This window comes from Phyllopteryx taeniolatus, chromosome 21 (genome assembly GCF_024500385.1).
Source record: "Phyllopteryx taeniolatus isolate TA_2022b chromosome 21, UOR_Ptae_1.2, whole genome shotgun sequence".
NCBI classification, from domain to species: domain Eukaryota; kingdom Metazoa; phylum Chordata; class Actinopteri; order Syngnathiformes; family Syngnathidae; genus Phyllopteryx; species Phyllopteryx taeniolatus.
Window position 1 is genome coordinate 2438433 of NC_084522.1, and position 25315 is coordinate 2463747.

At 42.8% G+C, this 25315-nt stretch overlaps 1 protein-coding gene across 1 annotated transcript in view; it reads left to right on the top strand.

Moving 5' to 3' along the window:
• Nucleotides 1–24933, top strand: part of znf704 (zinc finger protein 704) — a 35527-nt gene extending 10594 nt beyond the window's left edge. Inside the window, exons 3-9 of the mRNA XM_061760883.1 lie at nt 16283–16386; nt 16632–16900; nt 17422–17522; nt 17597–17885; nt 17969–18100; nt 18303–18394; nt 18479–24933. Coding sequence (XP_061616867.1) covers nt 16283–16386; nt 16632–16900; nt 17422–17522; nt 17597–17885; nt 17969–18100; nt 18303–18394; nt 18479–18593 — 1102 coding nt within the window. The 3' untranslated portion in view covers nt 18594–24933. The remainder of the gene's footprint in view (nt 1–16282; nt 16387–16631; nt 16901–17421; nt 17523–17596; nt 17886–17968; nt 18101–18302; nt 18395–18478) is intronic.
• Nucleotides 24934–25315: the final 382 nt, after the last annotated feature.

The window sequence follows — 25315 nt, forward strand, 5'->3', positions numbered from 1 at the left end:
AATCGATTTAGCATTATTGTGGCTCTATATAAACATGATGCTGGTTCTTAAGAGATGAGCTGACCTGCTCTTTCATTGCCGCTATTTTGGCATCCTGTCAGCAGCGGCGTTATGAATCAATCCGTAAATCAATCCAAGGGAAAAACATCACCGATATGCTAATTTGTCCTACTTGTGTCTGTGAGGGAGGCTCTGTGTGTCATCGTTGCCTGCTCGCTATCTATAATGCATAGTACATCGGGCCTGCGTTGACGTGATACCGGCCCCCTCGCGCTAATCCATAGTCGCGGGCTGTAATGGACCGACGACTCAAAGTGCCGCGCCCAGAGGAAAGGCTCTAATTGATTCTATCGACAGGCGCGCATTTATATTTACACGAGCCGGTCCTAATTGACGGCTGCTCCTTTCGTGCTTTGTGGCCAAAACAAGTGCGCTAATGAGGCGCTGGACGTAGCAGCCCCCTCCCGTCGTCAATCCGCCGGGAGGACTTTGACCTGACCCGAACGCGTCAATCGGAATGAATTTTCAAGTCAGTCGGTTACTTTGCATTTGCGTGGAATTTGGAGACTTTATTTATGCTTGTTGGACAAACGTTTTGTATTGACACAACAACGGCCTAGTAAAATTCGGAACAGTTTTGTGTTTAAAGTTTCATGTACAGAGGCCCTCAGTTTGCGACAGTACCGACATGCGACATTTGGAGGTTACCAACAGCATGCAAAGAGCAAATTTGCGAAGTAGGAAGACCTGGCAACGCAGCAGAAGAAGGCACGCTCAGGTTTTCGCTGCACTTCCTGTTTTTCATTTGATTGTTTTTTTTTTTATGTCCTCACTACTGCGTTAGCGTACGTTAGTTTTAGACTATGGCACTTTCTGACTTAATTTTTTTTTTTTTCCCCCCTGACAAAATAAGGCTATGTTGCAGCCGTGGGGACAGAATTTCGCATATTCGCAAATACATAAATAAAAATGCTGACTAACACAGAAGAAGACATTTGTTTCATAGTTTTTGGTCAGAAACAGTCTTGTGCAAACAAATGGCATGTTCAACGGTGTCCTGTACAGGAACAGCGGAAACACATTTTTGAAAATCATATTTCTGTTAAAAACGGTGTCCTCTAAACAACCGGCGGAGCTATTTTATTTTTTTTCATATTTCAGTTAAAAACAGTCTTTTCAGTCAAAACTGTGTCACGTAAATTGACAACAAAAACAAGTTTTAATCATGTTTCAGTTTACACGGTGTTGTGTAAATAAACAATGGAAATAACTTTTTGAAATTGATTTTGCAGTTATAACGGTGCTATGAAAATGAAAGTTTTTTTCATTGGTTTTCACTTATAGCGGTTTTGTGAAAATGAATGGGGAAAGGGCGCTTTTAAAACAGAATTTTCAGTTAAAACGACATGAAAATGAAAACTGCAAATGATGTCTTTTTTTTAACAAAAACTGTGTCACGTAGGCGTTACTTCAAGGTTTTATCTTCACATACCAGGTCGTCTTTGTTCTCGCTGAAAGTCTTCTAATTACAGGCATTCATTTTGAAGCCTCATCCGACCTGTCTGTTTTGTGAATATCGTTGAATTATTGACGGGCGTCCGCCTGGCGGCCTGTATTAATTATCACTGGCGATGTACTAATTACGCGCGCGGCGTCGGGGTGTCATCATTGAGGGCCACTTTTTAATCGGAGCGCCGCTCCTCGTCATTAATTTTATCGCAGCCGAGTAGGGCGGGCTGCCGGGTAACCCCCGGTGCGGGCACGTTAGCGCCGGGGTCGTGCTAATGTCCGTCATTAGCCAGATCGCTTCTTGGAGTCGGGTGCGACTCGACAACTTCTTTTCTACGTTAGCTACGTTCGTTTATTTATTTGCATAGCATCTTCCAAATGAAATTGGTATATGAGATTACATAAATGTTAATGTTTTGTTTGCTTAGCTTGACATAAAGTTCAAGCGTATTTTCTTCATTTTTTGTTGAGAGATTGTTGTCAGAGGAGAAAATATGGAAGTGTCCTTCACTTTGATTTACCCTCATTTTGTTTGTTTTAAGACACATGAACACATCTTAGTTGTCTTAATAGAGTGGTCCCTTGAAGTTCAAACAAAAGTTGTAAAGTTTTGAGTTTGTTGGCGCGTCCTCTTTTGGTTCCCATTTCAGTATGGTTAGCTGCCATATTCCCACTTTTTCATTTACGCCGCCTCTATTCGTATTGAGATATTTGATACGTACCGCGTTTGCAGAAAGCCCGATTCCAGTCTGAATATATCCGATTCCGTCTATTTATGTATATAATGATGCACATCACATTTGTGCCACTTGAGAACAAAAAATCGGAATGATCTCAGTTAAACCATGATCTTAAATCCAGCGTTAGTTAACCACTAACAAAGTTAAGAAAGATCTTAATGATATATCGCAGTTCCCCCTTTTCTGTCTTCTTTTATAGTGAAATACATTTACAATGTGTATAACAAATATTTTAAATAAGTTTCAATGGGATAACAGTTTATGGGAGGCATAGTTTAAGGCTTAAACCGATGCAGATGGTTCTGCAGCGTAACTCCCGTGACGATGGATTTCCGTATTCCAAATCGAGCGCTCGTCTTCCGAATCGAGAACATCAGACTCTCGTTTTCATTTGCCGTCTGCTTCTACAGATGCGGCCAATGTCCTTTGGCAAGCAAAGAGACGCTAATGCGTTTAACTCTGCGGCGGCGGTGGTGTTTAATTTCGCCTAAGTGAACAATCGGGTGAGCGTCGATGGGTTACATGTTTTTCTAAAGCGTAATTTCATCAAGGTTTTAAAAAGCGGCTTCCCATCCACGCCGTCTAGTTAATAACGCAGACGTGGAGTTAAAAGCATGCAACAGATGTTCTGGCGAGCAATTTATTGAAAGTTTGCCATTTGTTAGACTCGACATGAAATACGCATCTGCTCTGCCTCTGATCTCCATCAATCTTTCCCCAAGAAGACATGAGCGAGAATATGCTTGTACGTGGCAATCCAATAAGAGGCCGCCTTGGGTGTCTTTGGCGTCTTTTCCTTGTGAGCGGGCAGCCTAGCAGCACTGTAAATAAGAGCTCGGGCAGGAAATTTAAAAGCTAATCTGTCATCTGCTGGGTTCGTGAACTAGCTCGAGCGCTCGGCCAGATGTAGCGACGTAACTAAGAAACCAAGACTGACGTCTCATAACGTCAAATACCCACGAGTTCGTGCGCTTTGGAATTTGACCAAAATCTTTGAAAACAAAAAAACGTCACGCAAAATTTCTAACCCTGTTGAGCGGGCGTCAAAAGGAATGACTGAACTGTTTTGTTGTTTTTACGTTTTACTATTAACTCGGGCTGCAGCTATTAAATATGTTCAGAATCTCATATTGAGGAGAAGCGGTACAGAAAATGGATGGAGGGATGGATATTCTACCGGTTATTCCATCTGTTAATCAAATTATTGGCCAAAAATCGATTTTGCACAATAACATGCACGTGAGGCACAGGCATAATTTTTGGCCATTTAGGGTTGCCGTCCTCAGATACTACTGTCGTATCTGTGGCTTTGAGTGTGTATGGCTTTAAAGGGGCGGGGTCTTTTCAGAACTCTTTCTTCATGTCTCTCCGCCATAGTGGCAACTTTTTTTATTCAAGTTATTCCATTCATCGTTGCAAACCTATTTTCACATTTACCCTTTGTGATGGAGAAAAACAAATGAGATTACAAGCGTCACATTTTTCAAAATATTTGATTCCATCTTTTTATGGGACAGCACAGAAGAAAATACACTATGGGCTGTGTTCACTTTTGTTGCCAACAGCTTGTGTATGGAGTTATTTTGAGGGGACAATATTTGTCCACCGTTGTACGCTGACTACTCTTAGTAAAGTGTTGATTTCTTCAGAAAATATAGAAAATATGCTTCTACGTTGAACAAAGGTATTACGCAAGCAACAACCGGACCTCAATGACCGTATTATTTGTATTTTCCTTTCACCTGTAAACGCTTTATATCAAATAATTGCTTCGATGGCCGTAAATGGCTAATAGCGCTTCCCTTCCATTGTTCCTCGCCCTATTGTTCACGGCAGATGTGCGTCATTAGCCTCGCCGCCTTTACCTGCGACCGAAGGCGAACGCGAGGGGGAGGTTAAGTCCTCTTATCTCCAGGCTGAGCAGGTTCACCGACGCTGCACCTCGTATGCGGACAGAGGGATACGGCGAACCTTCGTTTCGGGAGACATTCCGGGCCCACCCACTCTGGGTGAAAATCTGGAATAAGCTTTAACACATTTAAATGTATTGTGTAAAAACACTTTTTAAACACGTAGTCAGCATATTTGAAAGACTCACAGAAAATAGTATACGTGTTGTTGTGACTGTGTACAAGCATATGCCTTTCAGAGGCGGGGTCTGGTGGGCCGGCGCGTAAAGTTGGCACGTCTGCGTGTGAGTGTTTGGGCGTGAGCAGTGGCCAACAGCACCGATTGCGTCATCGCCGTGTTTGTGTTTTACTTTTCTCCCGGTGTTCGGTTTTTCTGTAATTGCTATAGTTTTCTTTTTCTGAACTTAATCTTCTTCACTTTTTTTTTGTCCCGGTCGTTCAGGCTGCGGCGTAAACAACACGGGCCCTCGGTGACCTAATCAGCAGCCGACGGGCTTGTTATTGTTTTGATTCAGGCTGCGCTCGCTGAGCTCGACTCCGCTTGGATCAGGACACGGTCTGTGCAGAGTCGTTTGCGGGGTTTGGATCAGGCGGGGGTGGGATGTCCTGCCAAAACCAAGGGCTCACATCCCAACTTTGTGTTTCTTTGTGTGTGGGTGTACGTGCGTGTGTGTGTGTGTGTGTGCGTGTGCGTTAGCTCTGACAGGCCGGGAGCCCAAAATGGATGTGTTTACCATCGCTCGCTCCCTCTCGGCCCGTAAAAGAGGCCTCTGTTATTTTCTTTCTAGAAACAGAACTCCGCCGTTTGCAGTTAGCAACGGAGATCATTTCTTTCCTTTTTTCTCCACTTTACGACCAGAGCTGCACATGATGGAGTCTGTCGCTAATCTACGCTAATGCTGCAGTCAAGTCATAATTACAGCGAATAGTTGCATGAAAAACACTCACAGTACGTGAGTGTGCTTTCTTCTTCTTAGCAAGTAGTTAATCACTGTTACTATTCAAAACATTGATAAGCATCAAAACGTGACACGTGAGGAAGGGAATGTAGGCTTTTTAACATTCTTAACTCATTCACTGGCAGCTGTTTTCCAAGCACAGTTCCCCATATCGCGAGCCATTTGAGAGCATTTTGACTGACCTTTCAAGACTCGCTGAACATTGTGTTCTGTGACAATTTAAGCACCGAGCCCACCAAAAGAAAGAGGAGACTCTCTTTGTTCACCAGCCCATTCGCCACCTAATCTTTGTCTTCAGCGCAAAAGCGGTGCTCATCTCAAATCCAAAGCCATCTACAGAGATCTGTTAGTCATGAGAGTGGTTTATTAAAAAAAAAAAAAATAAAAATGAATTTCACTGACAAACGTCTCCCACACCTCGTCACCATTGGGGAAAAAAGCACTTGATGAATATATTCATTGGTGGAAGTCAAAGGTCGGATTCCTGTTAAAAAATAAAAATGTCCACGGCAGAACACGCTAATGCCGCAAAAAGATGCTGATGTTCAAAATCTAACTTTTTGTACAACGTGGCATATTAATATTATTTCCCCCAAATTTGGGGTCATGTTCTCAATTGTAGAGGTTCTGTTGTAATGTATTTAGTAGGAAACAGCAGTCTTCCTAATAAAGGCTAACACAGGCAAGAAGCAATTCTGTATCTACATCTCGTTAAGTGTGCGCCAGCAATTGGTTGAAGTGCGTGTAACGTCCACGTGACTCCACCGGCCACCCGTCTGCAATATTGTGCTTATTAATAATGGACACGCCGCTAATGCAGCTTATTTAAACAATAGTTAATGATCTATACACCTCTAATGTCACATATCTACGCCATATTTAATTGTTTATACTTTCGTTTTAGTTGAGACTTACAGAAGGTGTTTTTTTTTTTTTTTTATGCGGAGAAGCAGCTACTCATTTTCGGAGAAAGAATACATTTTACTGTTGTACTATATACATATTTTTTAATTCAATTGTTACAGTGGGCTTCTGCATATTTGCGCATCAGCGTTTGCGGTTTCACCTATTTGTGCATTTTTTAGGGGGAACCTATCCCACGTTTTTCACGGAAATGTCGAGCTTATTCGGGTCTTTTTTTGTATTTTGACCCTATCCCCCGCTTATATATGTTTATTTTTTTCCAGGGGGGAAATTCGGTGGGGAAATGCTTTTTCCTGGCAAATATAATGAGCTTCAATTATTCATAGATTTTCACTATTTGTGGTTGGCCCGGCCCACATTCCCCGCAAATAGCGAGGGGCCTGCTGTATTTTCTTTTCAAGATTACTAATGCACCTGCAGAGTGCGTTCAATGGAAAAAAAAAAAAGTTGTTTTTGTTGACCCAAACATTTCAAAAATAAAAACTGTAATTACAATACTGTGATCCCGCGCTATTTTGTCAGCATGCTAGCCTAAAATTGGACGTTGGGGACCAATGTGCTCCTAGTAAAAAAAGTTAGCCCGCAGCCCTGCAGCGTATCTGAAGTAAACTCAAATTGATCTCGCAACACAAAGCAAAAGATCGACCAAGCGACTGCTCGTAACTGGGAAAACTCGTAAGTCGCAGTAGCCGGTTGCACCCGTCGTGTAGATGAGAGTGTGTTGGGTGGCAACCGCCTATTTTTGCAGGTTGTCGGCCAAACAAAGAACAACAACCCTCGTCGCGCTTGTTCCATCTCGCCCGTATGTCGTTTTCGCTGTCCGTCCTCGTGGTCCTCCATTGTTCCTCGCTTCCTAACAACATCTTTCACCCTCTCCATCTGCCTGCCGTTCGCCCTCTCCTTGATTCAATCTTCTCCATCTCTGCTCTCTCCCTCTCTCACTCGCTCTCTTTCTCTCCCTCCCTCGCTTTCTATGTCCTGTCTCGTGTACCAGCGCCGTACATGTGACGACGTGCAATCACGGCTGACATCGCCACTTGCCTTGCATACGATAAAGCGGCGGTTAATATGATACATGCTCATTTGCATGCGTCGCCGTGCATGCGTCACCCCCGGCGCGCTCGCTTGTAATTATCTATACAAACGTCTCAATCGGAATGATTAATTGTGTCATCGCGAACGCTTTTTCACGGAGGTATGCTGCTGAATTGTTGCATCAGGGACATAAACCGGGTTTACACGAAGACCTTTTTCGTCATTCCGATTGAAGATCTCTCGTCAACCGTAGATGTGACGTGATCGATTAATCACGGTGGAGGTCAGTCGCAGTAGTTGCGATTGTTTTGATAACAGCTTGATAAAAACAAGTTACACGTAGTTGTAAACTAGATCTCCATCGCAGACCAGCTGTTTTGAAGCCGCCATATTTTCAAGTGCGTACACGATGCCGTCAATGCGCATTTACGTCAAAACGGGTAATGCGCAGACCGGACGCAGCCTGGCAATTCCGATTAAACCGTAGACATGCCTTCGGATCGGTTTGGCAAAAGGAACATTCCACCACATATTTGGATTTGGCTTGTTTATTCCGATTGAGGTGTTTATATGGAGCATTTTTGATCTAGTTTGAGCTTCTAACCCGATTCTAATCGGATTACAAGGCTCCATGTAAACCAGGCGATAGACGAAGAATTTAGCTACTATTTCCTTTAACGCAGAACACGACATGCCTTGATCGTAGGGATGTGCAATACGGCTTTGAAATAAAATCACCGATTTATAATTTGAATAGATTTTTTTAAAGCATTATTCAAATTAGTGATTTATGTTTTGAAAATTATTATTATTATTAAAAAAATGTAGGCATTCAAATCAAGGTTTTTGGGGGGATTTTTTTCTCCAGCTGGAACCTGATTTATTTCACCTGAATTGATTGTCAATATTCGCATCTGGTCCTTGTTCCTGTACCTTTACGCACAGGCAACGTCCTATTTTCGTTTGGCCGGAAACTTGGTCCAAAGATGGAAAAAAATGCCGTCTTTCGCAAACTCGAAAAAGTGGTTAGCATAGCTAGCTCGGAGATTGTTGTTTACCTAATTCGCCGTGCTGAAAGGCCTCACAATGGGCGGGACAAATAACACATCCGAGTGGAGGATTTGCAGAGGAGTAAAGGTTAACAACAGCACATAAACCGGGACTCAAACGAGAGGGGCAAGGTGGAGGGGGTGTCACTAATGGAGGGACTAAGTCAAAGGCCTTTAGGTACAGTAGATGTGGACGTGGCGGCTCGCGGATCTTTGTCCTGCCGGGAGGCGACGGAAGCCGCTGATAGGCCATTTTATAGCGCCCTCCATCAGCTCCATCACCGCGGTCAGCGCCTTCAGCAAACACACACACACATCAGGAAGTGTAATTGCGAACGGGGTCCCCTCCTCCAGGACTGCGATGGTCCTCCTGGGAGTTGAGCGGCTGGACTTGTGTGTGCGTCGCCACGATTAACGTACAGCCGAGGTGTTTAAAATTGAGAGCGGCAGTGATAAAAGGTTGCGTGTGTGTGTGAGCGTGTGAGCGTGTGCTCACCGCCTTAATCGGCAGGTTGTGGCGGCTAAAGCCCATCGCAGTGAGCAGCTGCATTGGTCACCCCCGGTTATACGTGTAGCTAAGCCAAGGCTCACTGATTCGTCCAAATCTTCCCCCAAATATGACACACGAGTAGTTTTCAGTGAGGATGATGTTTTTTTTTTTTAAATCAGGTTTTCATCACTGACTGAAATCGATGAGAGTTTTCTCAACACTGCGCCCGCAGCTACCTGGTGGTACTGCAATATTTCGTCCGATGTCTCTAACGTAGAGCGTAAGTGAGACAAACTGCGCGCAAGGTACAATGTTTGCTCAGCCTTCAGATTTTTCACCCAAATGTTGGTTCTAAAACACAAAGTTGAGTTTCGAACTTGACGTATGTAATAGATCAAATATACACATTGCTCAGGAAAACCTCTTTTAAGCGAACAGACAAAAAGACTACTTACTTTACTTTAAAGGTGTCGACCAATGGTTAGATACGCAACAGATCCGTCTGTCCAAAATCTGCCTTTTATTTTGTTAAAAAACAATGTGTCATTAGCAAGAACGTGCAGTCTTTCGAGACGCATTTTCGGCTCCAAAAACTGTAAACGACTCACACGTTGGTGCAAATGCAAATTAAGCAACTACTGGCCTGGCACTCATATACTGCAACATCATTTTTCAGCTGACTTTCAGTCCGTTTTGATGGCGTAAGCCTCCCGTTCGTGTCTTTGCTTCTTCTTTGCCGGTCATTCCTTAACATCAAGCCATCGAGGACAAAGGACGATATAAAGTGAGAGTGGGGAGGCGCACTTCCTCTCATATTTACCTCGGGAGCCGAGCACGTTGAGCCTCTTCATTTACTCGCTTCACTGAGCCTCTTCTCTTTGTTTAGCTTGCTGCCGCATCGTATAGATCGAGCGTGCCTCATCCGAAATGAAAGCCAGTTTACGGTATTAGCGGGAGTATGGCGCTGATGGTGGCGGGGGGGAATTATTTACTGATGATCTGCGCTAAAGGTCGGCGTGATTGTCATCACCTCTGCCTTTGTTCGATGCGAAATAGCCGCGTCGTCCGAAATGGCGTCCACGAGAAATTTCTACAACGCTTGCTTGTTTTTCCTCATCACCTGCTGCTCCAGTGGACAAAGAGGAGACCCTCTCATCAGAATCAGAATCAACCTTATTTTGCCAAGAATTTGTCTCCGGTAGTTGGAGCCGCTCTAGTACGACAACAAACAAGTCAATTGACAGAGAACACTTTGGAGACATAAAGACATTGACAAAAAACAGTCACTGAGCAATAAAGGGTTAATACTTATCTGGTAATGCCGGTACATTTTTAAATGTTATTTTTTTTTGACAATTATGCAAAAAGATGCAGAGTCCTCTAGCAATTAGAGCATTGTGTGTATATACTTAATGTGTATGTGTGTGTGTGTGTGTGTGTGTGTGCGCGGTTATGCCAGAGGCAAGCCGCCAAGTAAGACATCCAACACGCTACATATAGGACATCCACGTGTCCACATGTCTTTATTTGCCCCATAGGAGGTCACATGAAGGCACCCCAATTTACCGTGGAAATGTAGGGCACACGCAAGCACACGCACTTCAGTAGCCGTGTGTGTGTGTGTGTCAATCATCTCAAGGTAAAGCGCAGCCGAGAGAGCAGATGATCATTTCCCCCTTATCTGGCTAGCCCAAGGGGGTTCCTCTATGTGTGTGTCAGTGACTTTGTGCGTGCAAGAAAAAAAAAGGACCCATATACAGCACTGTGCATCAAACTGTCACACACATTGTACATTTGCTATCCCTGGCACTTACAAGAACATACGCGAGCATATTTTTGCAAACACATACGCTTCATTGTGACGCTACAATATATGTCATCCGTTCGTAAAAATCGGCCGCAGTGTCACGCGCGATGGAAAAAAATGTGACGCGATGATCAAAAACAACAAAGATTTGTTCTTTTTTCCCAGAATTCTCTTTTTTCAAAATTCAGGCCCCCCAGAATTTTGGTCGGCGTGTCTATCACGAGCAGACCCACAAAAAAGTCTCAAGAAGCCATGTCGGAAAAGACTTTGGAAGTTTGCCACTTTCGGGTGTTTTGCCCTCTCGTGTAGCTAAATAAGCTAACACAAGGAGACGGCTGACATCTTTATTTTATTGATTTATTTTTTTGTCGTATCAAGCCCAACATGTCCACTGTGAGAAGCAGATACGGGACAAACGCGAGGCTAATGTGCATGTGACACACTTTCTGTTGATTTGCTTCGGCGTAGCTGTTGGCCAGCAGTAGCGCTCATTTGGCAAGCGATCTCACACACACACACACACACACACACACAGTCGCAGGGTCTTTGGCGAGGCGCCCAGCTAATGTACACCACACCCTGTTGCTCTCACTGGAGCCGAGTGTTACGTCTAATAGAACCACAAAGTGTTGTTTACATAGTCTTTTCATAGGAATGTCCTTTAATATTCAATGCAGTGTAATGACCAAATCAGCATCAGTTTTGTTTACCTCCATTAAAGTCCATGAATGGGAAACTCTGAACGTTGGAGCACTAGTTAGCACTCACGAGGACGTTGTGGAACGTTACCCGTGGCTCCGGGCCAGTGCATATGTTATGACTGCGATCATGGGACGAGTTTTTCATTGTTATGTGTCTTCTAGAACAGATGTGCCCTCCGGAAATATGCCGATCTGGTCCAAATGATTCGAATACAAAGACCCTTTATTCATCCGCCTGTTTCTTTTACGCACAAACCAAATGTTGGTAAAAAAAAAAAAGTGGGCTATTATCGCAAACATGGCATCTCGTGATCAGATCATTAGTGTAAAATACTTTATACGGGAGAAGTGAGGTTAAAGTTCACAGCCCAGTACAGTCGTCCCTCATCATATGACGGTTAACTTTTTGTGCTTCACTGTACTGCAGATTTTTAAACTGTACAATGTTAGACTAATGTCACTGCAGACTCATTTAGCAGTAAGCCCGAGTCAGGAGGAAAGAGTGCGTGAAAGAAAGCACGTCCAAACTTTGGGATCATTTCATGCAATGATCTGACTCGGTTCGGCCCCGATATTACCTCCGACGGCGGAAACACGCTCGCTCACATCCACGTGTGACGCAAACTTCAGCCCGCAGCTGCTGGCAGCACCTGTTTAAAACTTGCCGCGCACCCCCATGCTTGTCCACCGAGCCAGCATTTGACACACTTCCTCACAGGAAGTCCAACAGACGCAACCTTTCGGTATCAATGTGGAAAATGGCAACGATTATTCCGGTAGCCTTGCATTAGCGCGTTAGCTTACGTGGGTGATTTTTAATGTTGTCAAAACATACGCACTGGGAAGATGAGATGTACATTCTATGTAGTAACTTCCCTATTGTGAAATACTAAATAATCTTCTTTAGTTTTTGTGTTTAAAATAACTAATGCACATTGGTTCCTTGAGATACGAGTGACCCGACTAATGTGAACTCAACTCGCATCACAACAAGCAGCAGTTTGGCAGATAGTGAAAATTTCTTAGAAAACAGACTTCAAGCTTTTTATTGGCAGTCCCGGTTGAGGTTTGTCAAACTAATCATAAAACAAAGAGGGTGGCACATTTTGTATTTAAAACAACCACACAACTTAACGTCCGCGAGATTAATGCTAACACATAATGGGAAACTCCATAGACAGGCTAACCGGTAGCATGTGTGTCGCTGTGTCGTAACCCCATAAGCAACAGATATTTCAAAACAAACAGTCCAGCAACACACATAGACTGGTGATCAAACAATACTCACATGCAGCTATTCTTTATCCTCTGCGAAGAACGACTCATATTACGGCTTTAGTGAGCAACTGAGACCGTCTCCGTTGACAGTCAGTGGACTCCTGCTATTCACGGGCGATAGGGACCTAGCCCGACCGTGAAAATCCGCTACTGCCCCCAGGTGGCCAATGTGCACATACCAGAAGGAGCAGTAGAATGTCCATTGAAGTGAAGCAACAACAAAAACAAATGTGGCAAAAAGTGTTTTTTAACATTTAGTTATGTCATTACTGTATGTTTTTTCTTTGTAAGGTAAAATATTATAGTCCTATTTTTGGAAAAACACATTTCAAACATTTCTGTATTTTTTTATGTGGGGAGGCTGGAATGGATTATTTAAAAATAGGGAGTTCCTTTTCAATCACCCTGTAAAGCACAGGAAATAGGCGTCACAGTTCAGTGGCTGTAATAAACACGTAGACCCCCTCGCGCGTACATTGGCCCGCCCACCACAGTCGTAACACACCACCACGGCTGAAGAAGAGGCTGGGCCGCGTGGGAGGGAATGTTGGCGAGATACGGGGAAGACAGTCGGGCCCGACAACCGTAGGCGTGAGCGGCGCTTCCCGTTTGAGGGACGGCGGGGAATTCCTGTAATCCAGCACGGCGTTCAGTGGCCTTCATTACCGATGATTGATCACCGTGAGGCCGACTTGGAAACCAAAGACACCTGGATTTCTTTTTCTGCCTGTTTGCATGCACCAAGACTGACCTTGCTAAGTATAGTTGGAGCCAGTTTGGGGGGGGGCACATCAGGAATGTTCCATTTTGTTTTTCTAAGGGGTAGCTAAATACCAGGGCTTAGCCAGTTTCCACCCAGTGGTACACTTTAGTGTGGTTTGCAATTATACAATTCAGAAGGATTCCTGTCAACATACAAGTGACAATTCTCAAGTCGACCAATCAATGGCCAGCAGTGTGTTTGGCTCCACCCTACGCTAGCGTACCACAGAGAAATGCTGCTGAGGGTATGTGGGGAACCTTTACAATGTAAACGCCAAAAAACTGCGCGCGAAACGAAACCAATAACAGATTTGCTCAGATAGCTTCGCATGGTCACTTGTTGCTTGGGAGTTCCTCAACCACATTTATTTTTAAATAGAAAAAGAACAGTGAGATTTGTCAGGAACATATTGAACTTTAATATCAAAATTAATTCCTTACACTGTATTAAATATACATTTCAAAACATAAAATAGAAGCTTCCCACGTTATTTTCCTCATTTTTAAGTCACTCGTCAACGTGGGTGGTCTCTTGTTGCTGGGCAGAATTTCTCAAGCACAATCTTACTTTTTTAGATAGCAGGAACATTTCTCCATCAATATAAAGATATGATATGTTTATACATACACATTAATTTCAGAGTAGTTCCCTACTCTATTTAATTAAAAAATAATAATAATAATTATCAGTATTTCTTTCAAAGCTTCCCATGTTAGATCCTCATTTTTAAGTCACTGGTCAAATAATTTAATTTGCGGGGTCACTTGTTGCTAGGCAGAGTTCCTCAAGCACAATTTATTATTATTTTTAAATTGTTAAAATTGAATCTGTACTCTGTATTAAATATCAATTTTCCAATGGTTAGCAAAGTCTATGACAGCTTAGGACATTGTGTTGCTGGTTTTCAACTGTATTAAACGCAGAGGTGTGTGCATGTGTGCGTGTGTGTGTGTGTGTGTGTGAATGTGTGGTTGTGCGTGTGTGTGCGTGTGTGTGTTTGTGCATGCGTGTGTCATAAAGTGACTCACTTCAGTGGCGGCCATCTGGGTGTGCAACTGGTGTAAATTACCCCCGAATCATGCCCCCCTTTCCACACCGCCATCCAATCTTATCGTTTCTTTCTAACCTTGAATGCATCCTTGACACTTGAGCTTGTGTTGTGTCGCCGAGGGGCAAAAATGGGACCGTGATACGTGACGTGAACGTGCAGCAAACACACACGCAAGAAGTGTTAAACATCCACTCGGAAAACAAAGAGAAAAAACACATTTTCCTCCTTATGGTCGTTACACTCGCACGTGTTTTGCTTGAAATGCAACACACACACATCTGTGTCCCATCCAGAACCTTCTTTCAATGTTGTTTTCTCATATGTTGAAGTGTACGAGTGACAATGGCAAAGGTCTGAAGAGGTGAGACAAAAAAGAGACAAAGTTACCAATCTTATCATGTCAGTTCATACTGGCTCCATTGTTTTATTTTTAAAAAAAATGTGCTTGTTTTGAGGTGTAGCAAAAGAGATGTGAGGTGTGAAGTAGAGAGTAGGTAAGAGGGAAGGAGGCAAAAGGAGTATAGGGGAGGTAAGAGAAAAGGAAACAAATAGGGGAGAGTATCGAGGACATAAGAGAAGAGGACGTACAAGAAAAGGAGGAGTGGAGGAGAAAGGGAGGACAGTAGAGGACGCAAGAAAGCAGACAAGAGGAGGAGCGGCGGTGAGAGATGAGACGAAAAGGGGAGAATATAGACGACATAAGAAAGAGGGAGACGTGAGGAGAGGAGGTAAAACGAAGGAGAGAAGAGACCAAAAGAGGAGTTGTAGAAAGGAGGAGGGGAAGACAAGAGTAGAGGAGGAAGCAAAGGGAGGAATAAAGGAAGGAGGTAAGGAAGTTGCCCATATGAGAATAGGAGGAGAGTATGGAGGACATAAGCGAGGAGGAGATGTGGGGAAAGGAGGAGAGGAGGGGAGTAAGGGGAAAGGTAGAGAAGAGTTAGGACGAGGAGAGGAAGAGAGTAAAGGAGGTAAGAGAAGAGGAAACAAGGAAGGGTGTAGAAGGGCAAGAGGGGAGACAAAACGAGGAGAGGAAAAAGGAATAGGAGACAAAAGGGGAGAGTACAGATGAGGTAATAGAAAAAAAAGGGGGGAGGAATGGAGAGAAAAAGGTAAACCCCCCCCACTATTTGCAAGTGAATACCCCCCCAAAAAATAACTACCCCAAACTCTGATCCCAAAACACTTTTAATAATGTACTTCATTGACACCAATGACGACGTTCTCATTAGCCCGGGCTTTGGCGCCGTCTAATGGCATGTTTGAGCATGACAGAAAGAGTCCAAAAGTAAGCACACGTGAATAGTGAACCACAATTGCAAAGTCTGTCTAGAGGACGAGGCGGCAGAAGGAGAGGAGGAGACAAACAAAGGAGAATATCGAGGGGGGAAGGGAGGCGATGAAAGGAGAGGAAGGAAAAGTCCAACAAAGACGTCCATTAGCTGCCATGTCATTGATTATTTTATTTTTTTATAGCTGTCACGTAATTGATGAAGATGCCTGCGCTGTTGACGATGATGTCATTACACACCACACATCAATCAAACTGCTGAGTACCTTTACACACAAACCTCCTCCACTTCCTGGTTACCTTGGGGGACGCCGTCACGTGACCGCCCGTCGCCACGCCAGCAGCGAGCGATCATAACGGCGTGACGCGCTCATTAGTCGACTCGCAGTTAAGACGTGATGAACGAGCGGCGGGAGTCGGCATCCGAGTGCGTAATTAACGACAACGTGCCTAAAGGATCGCAGAATCAACTCTGATGAATGTCTTTCACGTGCGTGTGTGCAACCAACCATCTCGGCTAACTCACAATAAAAATCCCGCGCAGTCCCCCGGAGGTCCCGAAATAGCTTGTTTACGAGCGGAACATGTGCGTAATTCCAGCTAGCATAAATGCTAAACGAGCTAGTCTTCAGAGGCTAACCGTGTCATTCGGTTATCCATATCAGGGACACGTCCAAATATGGAACAATACATTTATTTGATTGACAGTTTAGCCAGTTAGCGTGTTAGCATTTTAGCTGCTAATTTACTTTAATAATGTTTTTTTTTTTTTCCACAGGCGGTCGGAGGAGGAAGTGGACATGGACAAGGTGACGGCAGCCATGGTTCTCACCAGCCTCTCCACCAGCCCGCTGGTCAGGAGTCCGCCCGTCAAAGTCAGCGGTAAGTTAACCTTTGCTAACCGAAACAGTAGCACCTACCGAGCGGTCTCAAGCAAGCACAACAGAAGTAAACCATCTCACGAGTATGGCGTACTACGGCATGTTGTAAACAAGATCTCTGCGCAGTATTATCTTACGTTACATTAGTGTCAATTAGCGTTCAGGTAGACTCTGATGTGGTTGCACCGCAATGTTGTGTTGCTGACCAAAACAGCAGAGAAAAAATATGTTTTCCTCGCCCTTCAGAGGGCCTGAGCAGCTCGTGGAAGGAGAACGGCTCGGCGGGTCCCTTCACTCCGTCCAGCAACAGCTCGTCGGGCGGCTACTGGAGTTGGTCGGCGCCCAGCGACCAGTCCAACCCGTCCACGCCGTCGCCGCCCCTCTCGGCCGACAGTTTCAAGCCCTTCCGGGTGCCCGGTGGGGTACCCGCTAACGCGGGGCCCGAGGACCCCAGCCTGGAGGAGACGGACGGCAGCAGCCTGCTCTTCGACGAGCCCATACCGCGCAAGCGCAAGGTGGGCAAGGATTGATGGCTGTGTTAGCCACGTTAGCAGCGCAACATGCTAACAACATTGCTCAGCTAACCAGCTAAAAAAGTAAACAGCTGTCTAAAAAATATATTTTTGTTTAAGTTAGCTTTAAGTCATCGTGACACTTTGCGAATAAACAAGTAAGCGGCTTTGCCGTGGTAGGCTGTGTTAACCAGACATCATGCTAATGACAATAATGAGGTAACCAGTTAGAAAACGAAAGCAGTTTGAGTTCAAATTAACTTTAAGACGTAGTTTAAGTGTCATAGACTGTATGCTATGTTGCTTGATTGATTTACCTGTTCAGCCTTTGCTAGCATGTTAGCCGCGCAACATGCTAACAATGAGGTTAACAACTAAAAGCACTAAACTAAACAAGTTAGTCACTAAAGTCCCATCGACCATTTCATCTTTCAAACAAGCGATTTGCTAATATTAGCCTAGCCACTTAGCTAACTAGCTAGCTTGCGGTGCTTACTGGGTTACATTGCATTATGTTTGTGCAGAACTCCATGAAGGTGATGTTCAAGTGCCTGTGGAAGAACTGCGGCAAAGTCCTGAGCACCGCCGCCGGTATCCAGAGGCACATCCGCACCATCCACCTGGGGTACGTACCCGCTTCCTGTTTGGGGAGATAATTTCCTGTTTGCTCACTTTTTGTTTTTTCACTTCCTGTTCTAGCCGGAACTGTGACTCCGACTGTAGCGACGGCGAGGAGGACTTCTACTACACAGAGATCAAGCTCAACACGGACGCGGTGGCCGAGGGCCTGAGCAGCCAGTCGCCCGTGTCGCCCTCCGTCCTGACCCCGCCTCTGCCTCTGCCGCCGCCCCAGTCGGATGCCCAGGGGCCACCACCCCTGCCCCCGCCGCCGCCCTGCACCAAGATGCCTCACTCCGGCAGCGCCACGCCACTCAGCCGCTCTGCACCGAGCGCGCTCTACCTCGTCCACGCCGACCACGCCTACCAGGTTAGGATGCCCCACCCGAACCCCCCCCACCTTGCTACATTTTTATTTGTGCCACATTTTGACCGCGTGAACGCCGCCCTCAGGCCACGGCCCCGGTGTCCATCCCGTCGAACGGCGCCGCCAACCTGGCGGCCTCGTACAGCTTCACGCCCACCAACGGCTCGGGTTTCAGCATCTCCTGGCAGTCGCCGCCCATCACCTTCACCGGCAACACGGTCAGGAAACACACACACACACACACACACACTACGACCAACACACTGACAGATAGACAGACAGACACACACCACCACCAACACACACACTTCAACACCGACAGAAACACTTTCACAAACGGCAACAGCATTCAAATGTTAGGATGAACTGTTGCTGCATTTTGTGTTTCACTGTGATGTTGAGCATGTGCGCCCCCTGCAGGTGTCGCCCAGCAAGAGTCAGGGCTTCGCCGAGCAGCGTTCCCAAACCATCGCCGTCCTCTCGTCGCCGCCCAGAGCCACGGCCACCCTCGGGTACCGTCCACAAACCTTTCGCCACTCAAAAATAAAACATGACAAAAATATCACAAGTAATCTTTTCTTGTTGTTTTCCCGCAGCCGTAAAGTGCGCGGCGAAGGCAAGAAGTGCCGCAAAGTGTACGGGATGGAGAATCGCGACATGTGGTGCACCGCCTGCCGCTGGAAGAAGGCCTGCCAGAGATTCACCGACTAGATCGACGTCGGGACCCGCCTGCCAAAATGGGGCGAGGAGCCTCGTTCTGCATGCGTTCTCTCTTCAGATCAAAATCGCAACTGTTCATCAAGCTCCCGCTCCGCCCCAAATGCCAACATCCCTCCGTTCCAGCAGGTGGCGCCAACTGAGGACGTTCCCCGTCATTCCCTCTTTTCGGGAAAGTGCAGCTACAAAAACTGTGAAGAAAAATAGACACATTTATGGGGTTCGTTTGTTTCTTTAGTTGTTGTTTTCAACGTTGCTTTCTATGGTTTTGTAAAGTTTTTAAACCGAACTTCCCAGCGAAGAAAAAAAACGGAAAGTGATGGAAAAGAAGAACAAACGTCTTTGCTAGCATTTTTGAGCACGGAGGAACATCATGATGTCTTCATCTGGTTTTACGTTTTTTTTAAGGATTTTCCCAAGAAGATCCATCGTACAATTACTTTTTTTTAAACAGAACGTCCTAGTGAAGAAATGTCCCAAAAATGATCCAAACAAAACTTATTTGCTAGAATTTACAGGAAAAATTGGGGAGCCACTTGGTCTTCACGTCTTTGTAAAGTTCTAAACTATTGTTTTGTCGGAAATGATCAGAAGTAAAGAACTTTTTTTTTTTTTAGGGGAAAGTAGGGAACAAAGTAGAGGAACGTTGCGACATTTTTGTCTCATTCATCTCTTGTTTTACATTTTGAACGTTTTGTAAAGTTCGGCTTTTTTGTTTTTTGGGAAATTTTCCAGAAGAACAAACAAACTTCTGCGCTAGCATCTCAAGGAAAAGTCCGGGAACAACGTAAACGTCGTCATCGCCCGCTTCATCTTCTTCATCTCTTGTTTTACTTTTGGAATGTTTTGTGTAATGTTTTGACTCTTGTCAAAAATGGATCCGGAGCAACGACACAGCTTCATTTTCTTATTTCCTTTTTTGACATTTCAAATGTTTATCGCCAGCATCATGTCCGCCTTTTTTCAACGAAACCAAGAAAAATCCCAGAAAGACCTTTTGTTTTGTCCGAAACTATCCAACAGTAAAACAAACTTTTGCGAGCATTTTGAAGAAAAATTGGGGAACAACGTGGAAGAACAAGGTGACGTCATCTCCTGTTTTATGTTTTTCAGAATTTTTCAAAAACATACGTTTATTGCCAGCATCGCATCCTTTATATGTTCTGTAAAGTTCAACGTTCAAGCAAAGAAACGTCCAAAAAGACCAATTTTTGGGGGTTTGGAAATTATTCGAAGGAACAAATTTCTCGACTAGCATTTTAAGAAAAAAGTCAGGAAACAAATGGAGAAGCGTTGCTATGTTGTCTTCATCTTTTTTTTCCCCTTTTCAACCATTTTTGGGAGAATTATTTTTCGGGAAGTTCGGCTTTTTAAAACGCAGTGTCGTAGCGAAGAAACATTTTTTGAACAAACCTCTGTGCTCGAATTTCTCAGCAAATGTCGGAGAACAGCGTCGAGGGTCATTGTGAAAGCTTCACTGTCTTCATCGCTTGTTTTTCATTTTCTAACATTTTTCCAAGAAAAAAAGTTTATCGCCCCGAGGGAACATTTTGGACAACAAACTTGGACTGAATGTTTTTTTTTTTCCCTCCTTTGTTTTATCAGGTATTGAATGAAAAGTTAAAACCATTCGGTCATTTTTCGACTTTTTCGTTAATCTCGCATGAAAACTTTGCAACCAAAAACTTTTTTGTTTGTTAGCGTTTTGTTACAGTGCCATGTTTACACTTGTTGATGTTTCTTCTTCGGTGAAACCAAGACAGACCGCCGAAAAAGCAAAAAAATAACAACTTCCTGTAAAAAGTACCCCAGCCCTCCTCTGAAAAATCTTTTTTCTTCTTATTTTTTTTTTTACACATTTTGATGCTAGCATGCTAAGCAAAGAGGAGGGCCTCAAATCAAAAGCGAGGCACTTAAACGGAGCACTTGGTAAATTTTTGTCCGTGCCTAAATGTCGCTTCCATTTTATGACTACATGTAGATGTAACAAACGGGAAGAACTTTGGAAGTTTCCTAGCTAGGTGTAAAAAGCACTTAACTGATTAGGTCACTGTTTTAGCTTGCTTTAATCGTTAAATGTTTATCATTATTTGGATTACACTGTATTTTGTTTTCCATTGTTGCTAGTTGACGGGAAAACATCGTAAAGCCCCAAAAACCTTCATAGATTTCTACTTTTTTTGCGACGTTACTAATACTGATAGATTTTTTTTCCTCGCCACTTTTTAATCTTATTTTCGCTTTTTTTGTTTTGCTTGCCATGAAAATGTCGCTAACGTATAAGTATTTGTCGTACGGTTTGCTTGTTTACGACCTCCTTAAGCACGACCTGTCCGACGCCGGCCTTTAAAGTCGCTTCCGTTAAATAACAATAGTAAAAATCGTTATGCTTCTTCCGTGCAATTCTGTCCAAAAAAAAATATTAGCTGCAGTATTGTTTGAGAGACATCTATTTATCAACAAATGTTGGGATTTAACAAAAATGATTAAAACAAATTTAACATTTTGTTTTTTGATTTTGATGCTTTCCATAAAAATATATACTGTATCCTATTTTAATATTTGTTGTTTTTGTTTTCATGTTCTTGCTAGCTTGATTGACAGCTTAAAGGTGGCCCCGGTTAAACGTTGGTGGGCTGAAACCGGGCCACGGTGCTATGTTACCAACTAACCAGCTAGCAGCTCAAATCCAATTCACATACTTGGACTGTAAAAACAACCGTACGCCATCTTGTTAAGATGGAGGTGCTATTCCCGCCATTGGCTGCCATCTTGTACGAATTGTTGTTGCTGTAGAACATGAAAATAAAAAACACCTGACTCAAAATCTAACGAGTGTACCCAGCTTGGCGTTACCTCCGCCAAGTTCGAAATGTATCGTTTTGATTGACTTTTTTTGTTTGTTTGTTTTTGTCGAAGCAGGAGTTTAGAATTTTCAGAGAGAAGTTTAAAAAAAAAAAAAAAGAAAAACATTCTCCTTAGTTAAGTTACATTCAATTGCAGTCAAATGCCCAATCGCTAGTTTGCTGGTTGCTAGCTAGCTTACAGGGTTACGCGAAAACTACCTAACCGATTTTTACAACATTTTACGGTAGGGTGACGTTCTTTTCTATTGTGAAGCCATTCAATTTTGGTGAGCATCCGAACAAAGATGTGCACACGATAATTTGTTTTAACATTTTGTTGGTTGATTTGTGATTTTGATCAGACTCAGCGGAAGGGTGAAGCAAATTTAATGTAGCTCATGTTAGCTAAACGCGCTGGGTTTTCATATTCTCCAAATGAGTGTACGAAATCTCAAGACTAGCTCGTCAGCAGGCCTTTACTGTCATGCTAGTTTTACGAAAATTAGGGCATCGATTAAAACATTATCTTCGTCACCAACAAGGTTTCCGAATTCCCAGCCTATTTTATTTGCAGAAAATATTTCAGTCAAATGCCCAATAGATTTTGTTGTTGTTGTTGTTCATTAGTTAGCTCGCAGGACTACACTAAAACTACCTAACTGATTTTGACCACATTTGACAGTAGTTCCTAGCGTGAAGCCGTTCAATTTTGGTGAGGATCTGAAGACAAGGTGCGCGCACATTTTTTTCTCCCACTTTTTGACATTTTATTTACGATCTCGGAAATCCGGTGTGTTGATTTGGATCCGTATTCTAAATCTTTTTGTAACAATCGAGTCAAAAACAACGAAATTGAACGCAAAGTGTTATGACACGATTAGTCCAACTTTTCATATTGCTCTAGATCCTGAATGAAAATTTCTGACAGATTTTATTGGGATTTCAAATTTCAGATTCTTGGTTCAAAAATATGCTAATTTTTTTGTGTGTTTGTTTTTTGTACTGCATTTATTCATCGGATGGTCAATGGCGTGTACAACAGGAAGTTATAGATTTAAGCTATCTATGCTTGTCTCCATGGCAACCACGTTGCCAAACAGCTTGGAGGTGGGGCTTGTGGCTATTCCCGCATTAACGTTAGCAATGTTAGCTAACGTAAATACCAGATTCCCGAATGTGCCTTGATTGAACTTCTGGATTGCAAGTCTCTGGGAAGCAGAGGGAATGTTTCCGGGTTGAGATTTTTCTTTTTTTTTTCTTTTGAAAGACTTTGCGACTTTTTTTTCTGTGTTGTTATCTACGATGCCGTTTGTTGTTTCTTATTTTTAAATTGACTTCCAGTTTTTTTTTTTGTTTGTTTACCCTTCTGGACAAGGGCTTGTACATAATTCTGATGTCCGTGTCATGATGCGGTGATTTAGTTTTTTTTTGGGGGGGTAGGAGGGTGGCGGGGTTGTTGGACAAATCACAGAAAGCCTCACAGCATGTGAAACAGCCAATCAGATCGTCCGCTTTAAAAGCGCGGCCGTGAAGGACGATAGCGCCGTAACGTCGGACATTTGTTTGTTTGTTTGCAGCTTGTGAATATGCAACCGGGACGATCTCATTGGTTAACTCTACAATCACGACCTCAAGAATTCAACACACACACACATGTGGTGTAAATACGCTAACAATTTCAATTCTTTCATAAGAATTGCCTATGTCGCATGTGCATGATAATACGTTGAAATGAGTTAAAAAAAAAAATAACTTGGTGTCGTCCATGTTCTGGATTCAAGAGCAGTGTCACACAGAATCTTTCGAAAATCTTTGCCAAGTGAAGATTTTTTTATTTACAACCAAATCACTTTCGTACAGTTGCTAACATTTTGTAAATGAAAAACATCAACAAATAGCATTTTTTTCCCCAGATGAAATCACAAAAATAAGTCAAAGTTCAATGTAGTACGAAATCTTGCTTCCATCCTGCAAAACAAATATTATTAGAGTAGGTTAGCTTAGCATACCATAGAAACATTTTGTTCATTTGTCAGTATGTAGGTCATAAATCTTCCATTTTCGTCCCTTGAAAACAATAATCAGCAAATTTGCTAGTTTAGCTTAGCATAGACAGAATTGTTATTTTGTTCATTTATTGGTAAAGCATAAACTTCGTGTTCCAAAATCTTTTGTTTCCATCCTTCAAAACAAACATGAGCTAACAAAATGTGAGAATAGGTTAGCATAGCATAGATACGTTTTTATTTTTTTTTATTTTTAGGTAAGACATAAACATCATTTACCAAATCTTTCCCCATTTCCATTTGTACTGGTTTCCATCCCTAAAAACAAGCATTTGTAAACATTATGCTATCATAGGTTAGCATAGAGAGAATTGTGTGTGTGTTTTTTATTTTTTTATTTGGGGGACATAAAACGTGAATTGGTGACATTTTGATGAGTTTTCGTCAAAACAAAGACTCGGCGTTCGCAAGGCTAGCGCTAAGGCTGTAACAGGCTATACACTAACAACTCCAGTTGCCTATATTTTACTTTAGGACATAAACGTGAAAAATGATTCTTCATAGCTTTTTCTTTAGTTGCCATCAAGTCAGAATTAAGATGTTTCAAGCTAACAGTGGCGGTTTAGCAATTATTTTAAACGTGAATAGATAGTGCTATCAATCTTGGCATAAAGACAATTGTGGCAGCTATGCTTGCGTTAAATTCACGTAAAAAAAATAAAGCCGCTTTGAAATTTTACATTTTTATTTTACTGTGGGTTGAATAATTTAGGTAAGAAGCTAGTGCAGCAGTTAGCATTTGTGTATGTTAATTTGAAAAAAAAAACTAAAATCATATCTAGTCTTTTTTGCTATTAGTGAAGAAAATTGACAACATTCCCACATTTGGCTCAACAGTGTGCAACTTTAGCTGCTTAGCATAGCTTTATGCTCTTTTTCCTGTATTATTTTATTATTATGTTTTGCATTTGGACCACAAGAGCATGACCACTTGCGTGATTTAAAAAAGAACATATATTCCTACGGACACAAATCGACATAAATCTTTATGCGCGTCAAAGCTAAGCTAGCAGGAGTCATTTCCAAGCTTTTCTTGATTCGTTTTTATGAACCGCTCCACTTAAAGCACTTATAAACAAAACATGTATATATCAGAGTATATATGATATATCTCAAATAGTACTCTATTGCACCCAGGTTGTTTTTTTTTTTTTATTATCATGATCAGATTAAATATAAAGATGAATCCGTACACTGACTGTTAATTCCTGTCATACCTTTACTTTGTATCTTTTCTTTATATATATATATATATATATATATATATAGTATTATACCTGTATAAATGTGTTTACTGACACTTCCGTTGGTTCTGGTGCTGTTGTTGTTTGCTGTTTGTACAATTTTTTTGTTTAGTTTTTTTTAAATCCACGTGACGTCACAGCTGTGGAGATTTTAACAAAATAAAAAAAAGAAAGTTTGGTTTCTTTACTGGCAGCTGTTTGTTAAAAGTGGTGTCTCCAGTGTGTTTCTTTGACAACACTACACACATAAAACGTGTTAGATTAGGATGATTATAGATCACTATTTGCAAGAAAGACAAGCGCACACATAGATTCTGTTTTGCCGCCGATTTCGGAATCTCGCGTGATCACACGTGATCTCACAAAATCGAAGAAGAAGAAACACTTCTGCATATGGCCGGATCCGGGAGCCTTGTAAAACGGCGAAGTCTTAAAAATAAAGAAAGAAAAACTAGCTTTGGAAAGGGGAAGCCACTTTTATATTTAAAAAAAAAAAAAAAAAACGAGCGGGTAAGACATGCTTGTTTTTATTTACGGTATTTTCCTTTTGATGAGTCAGT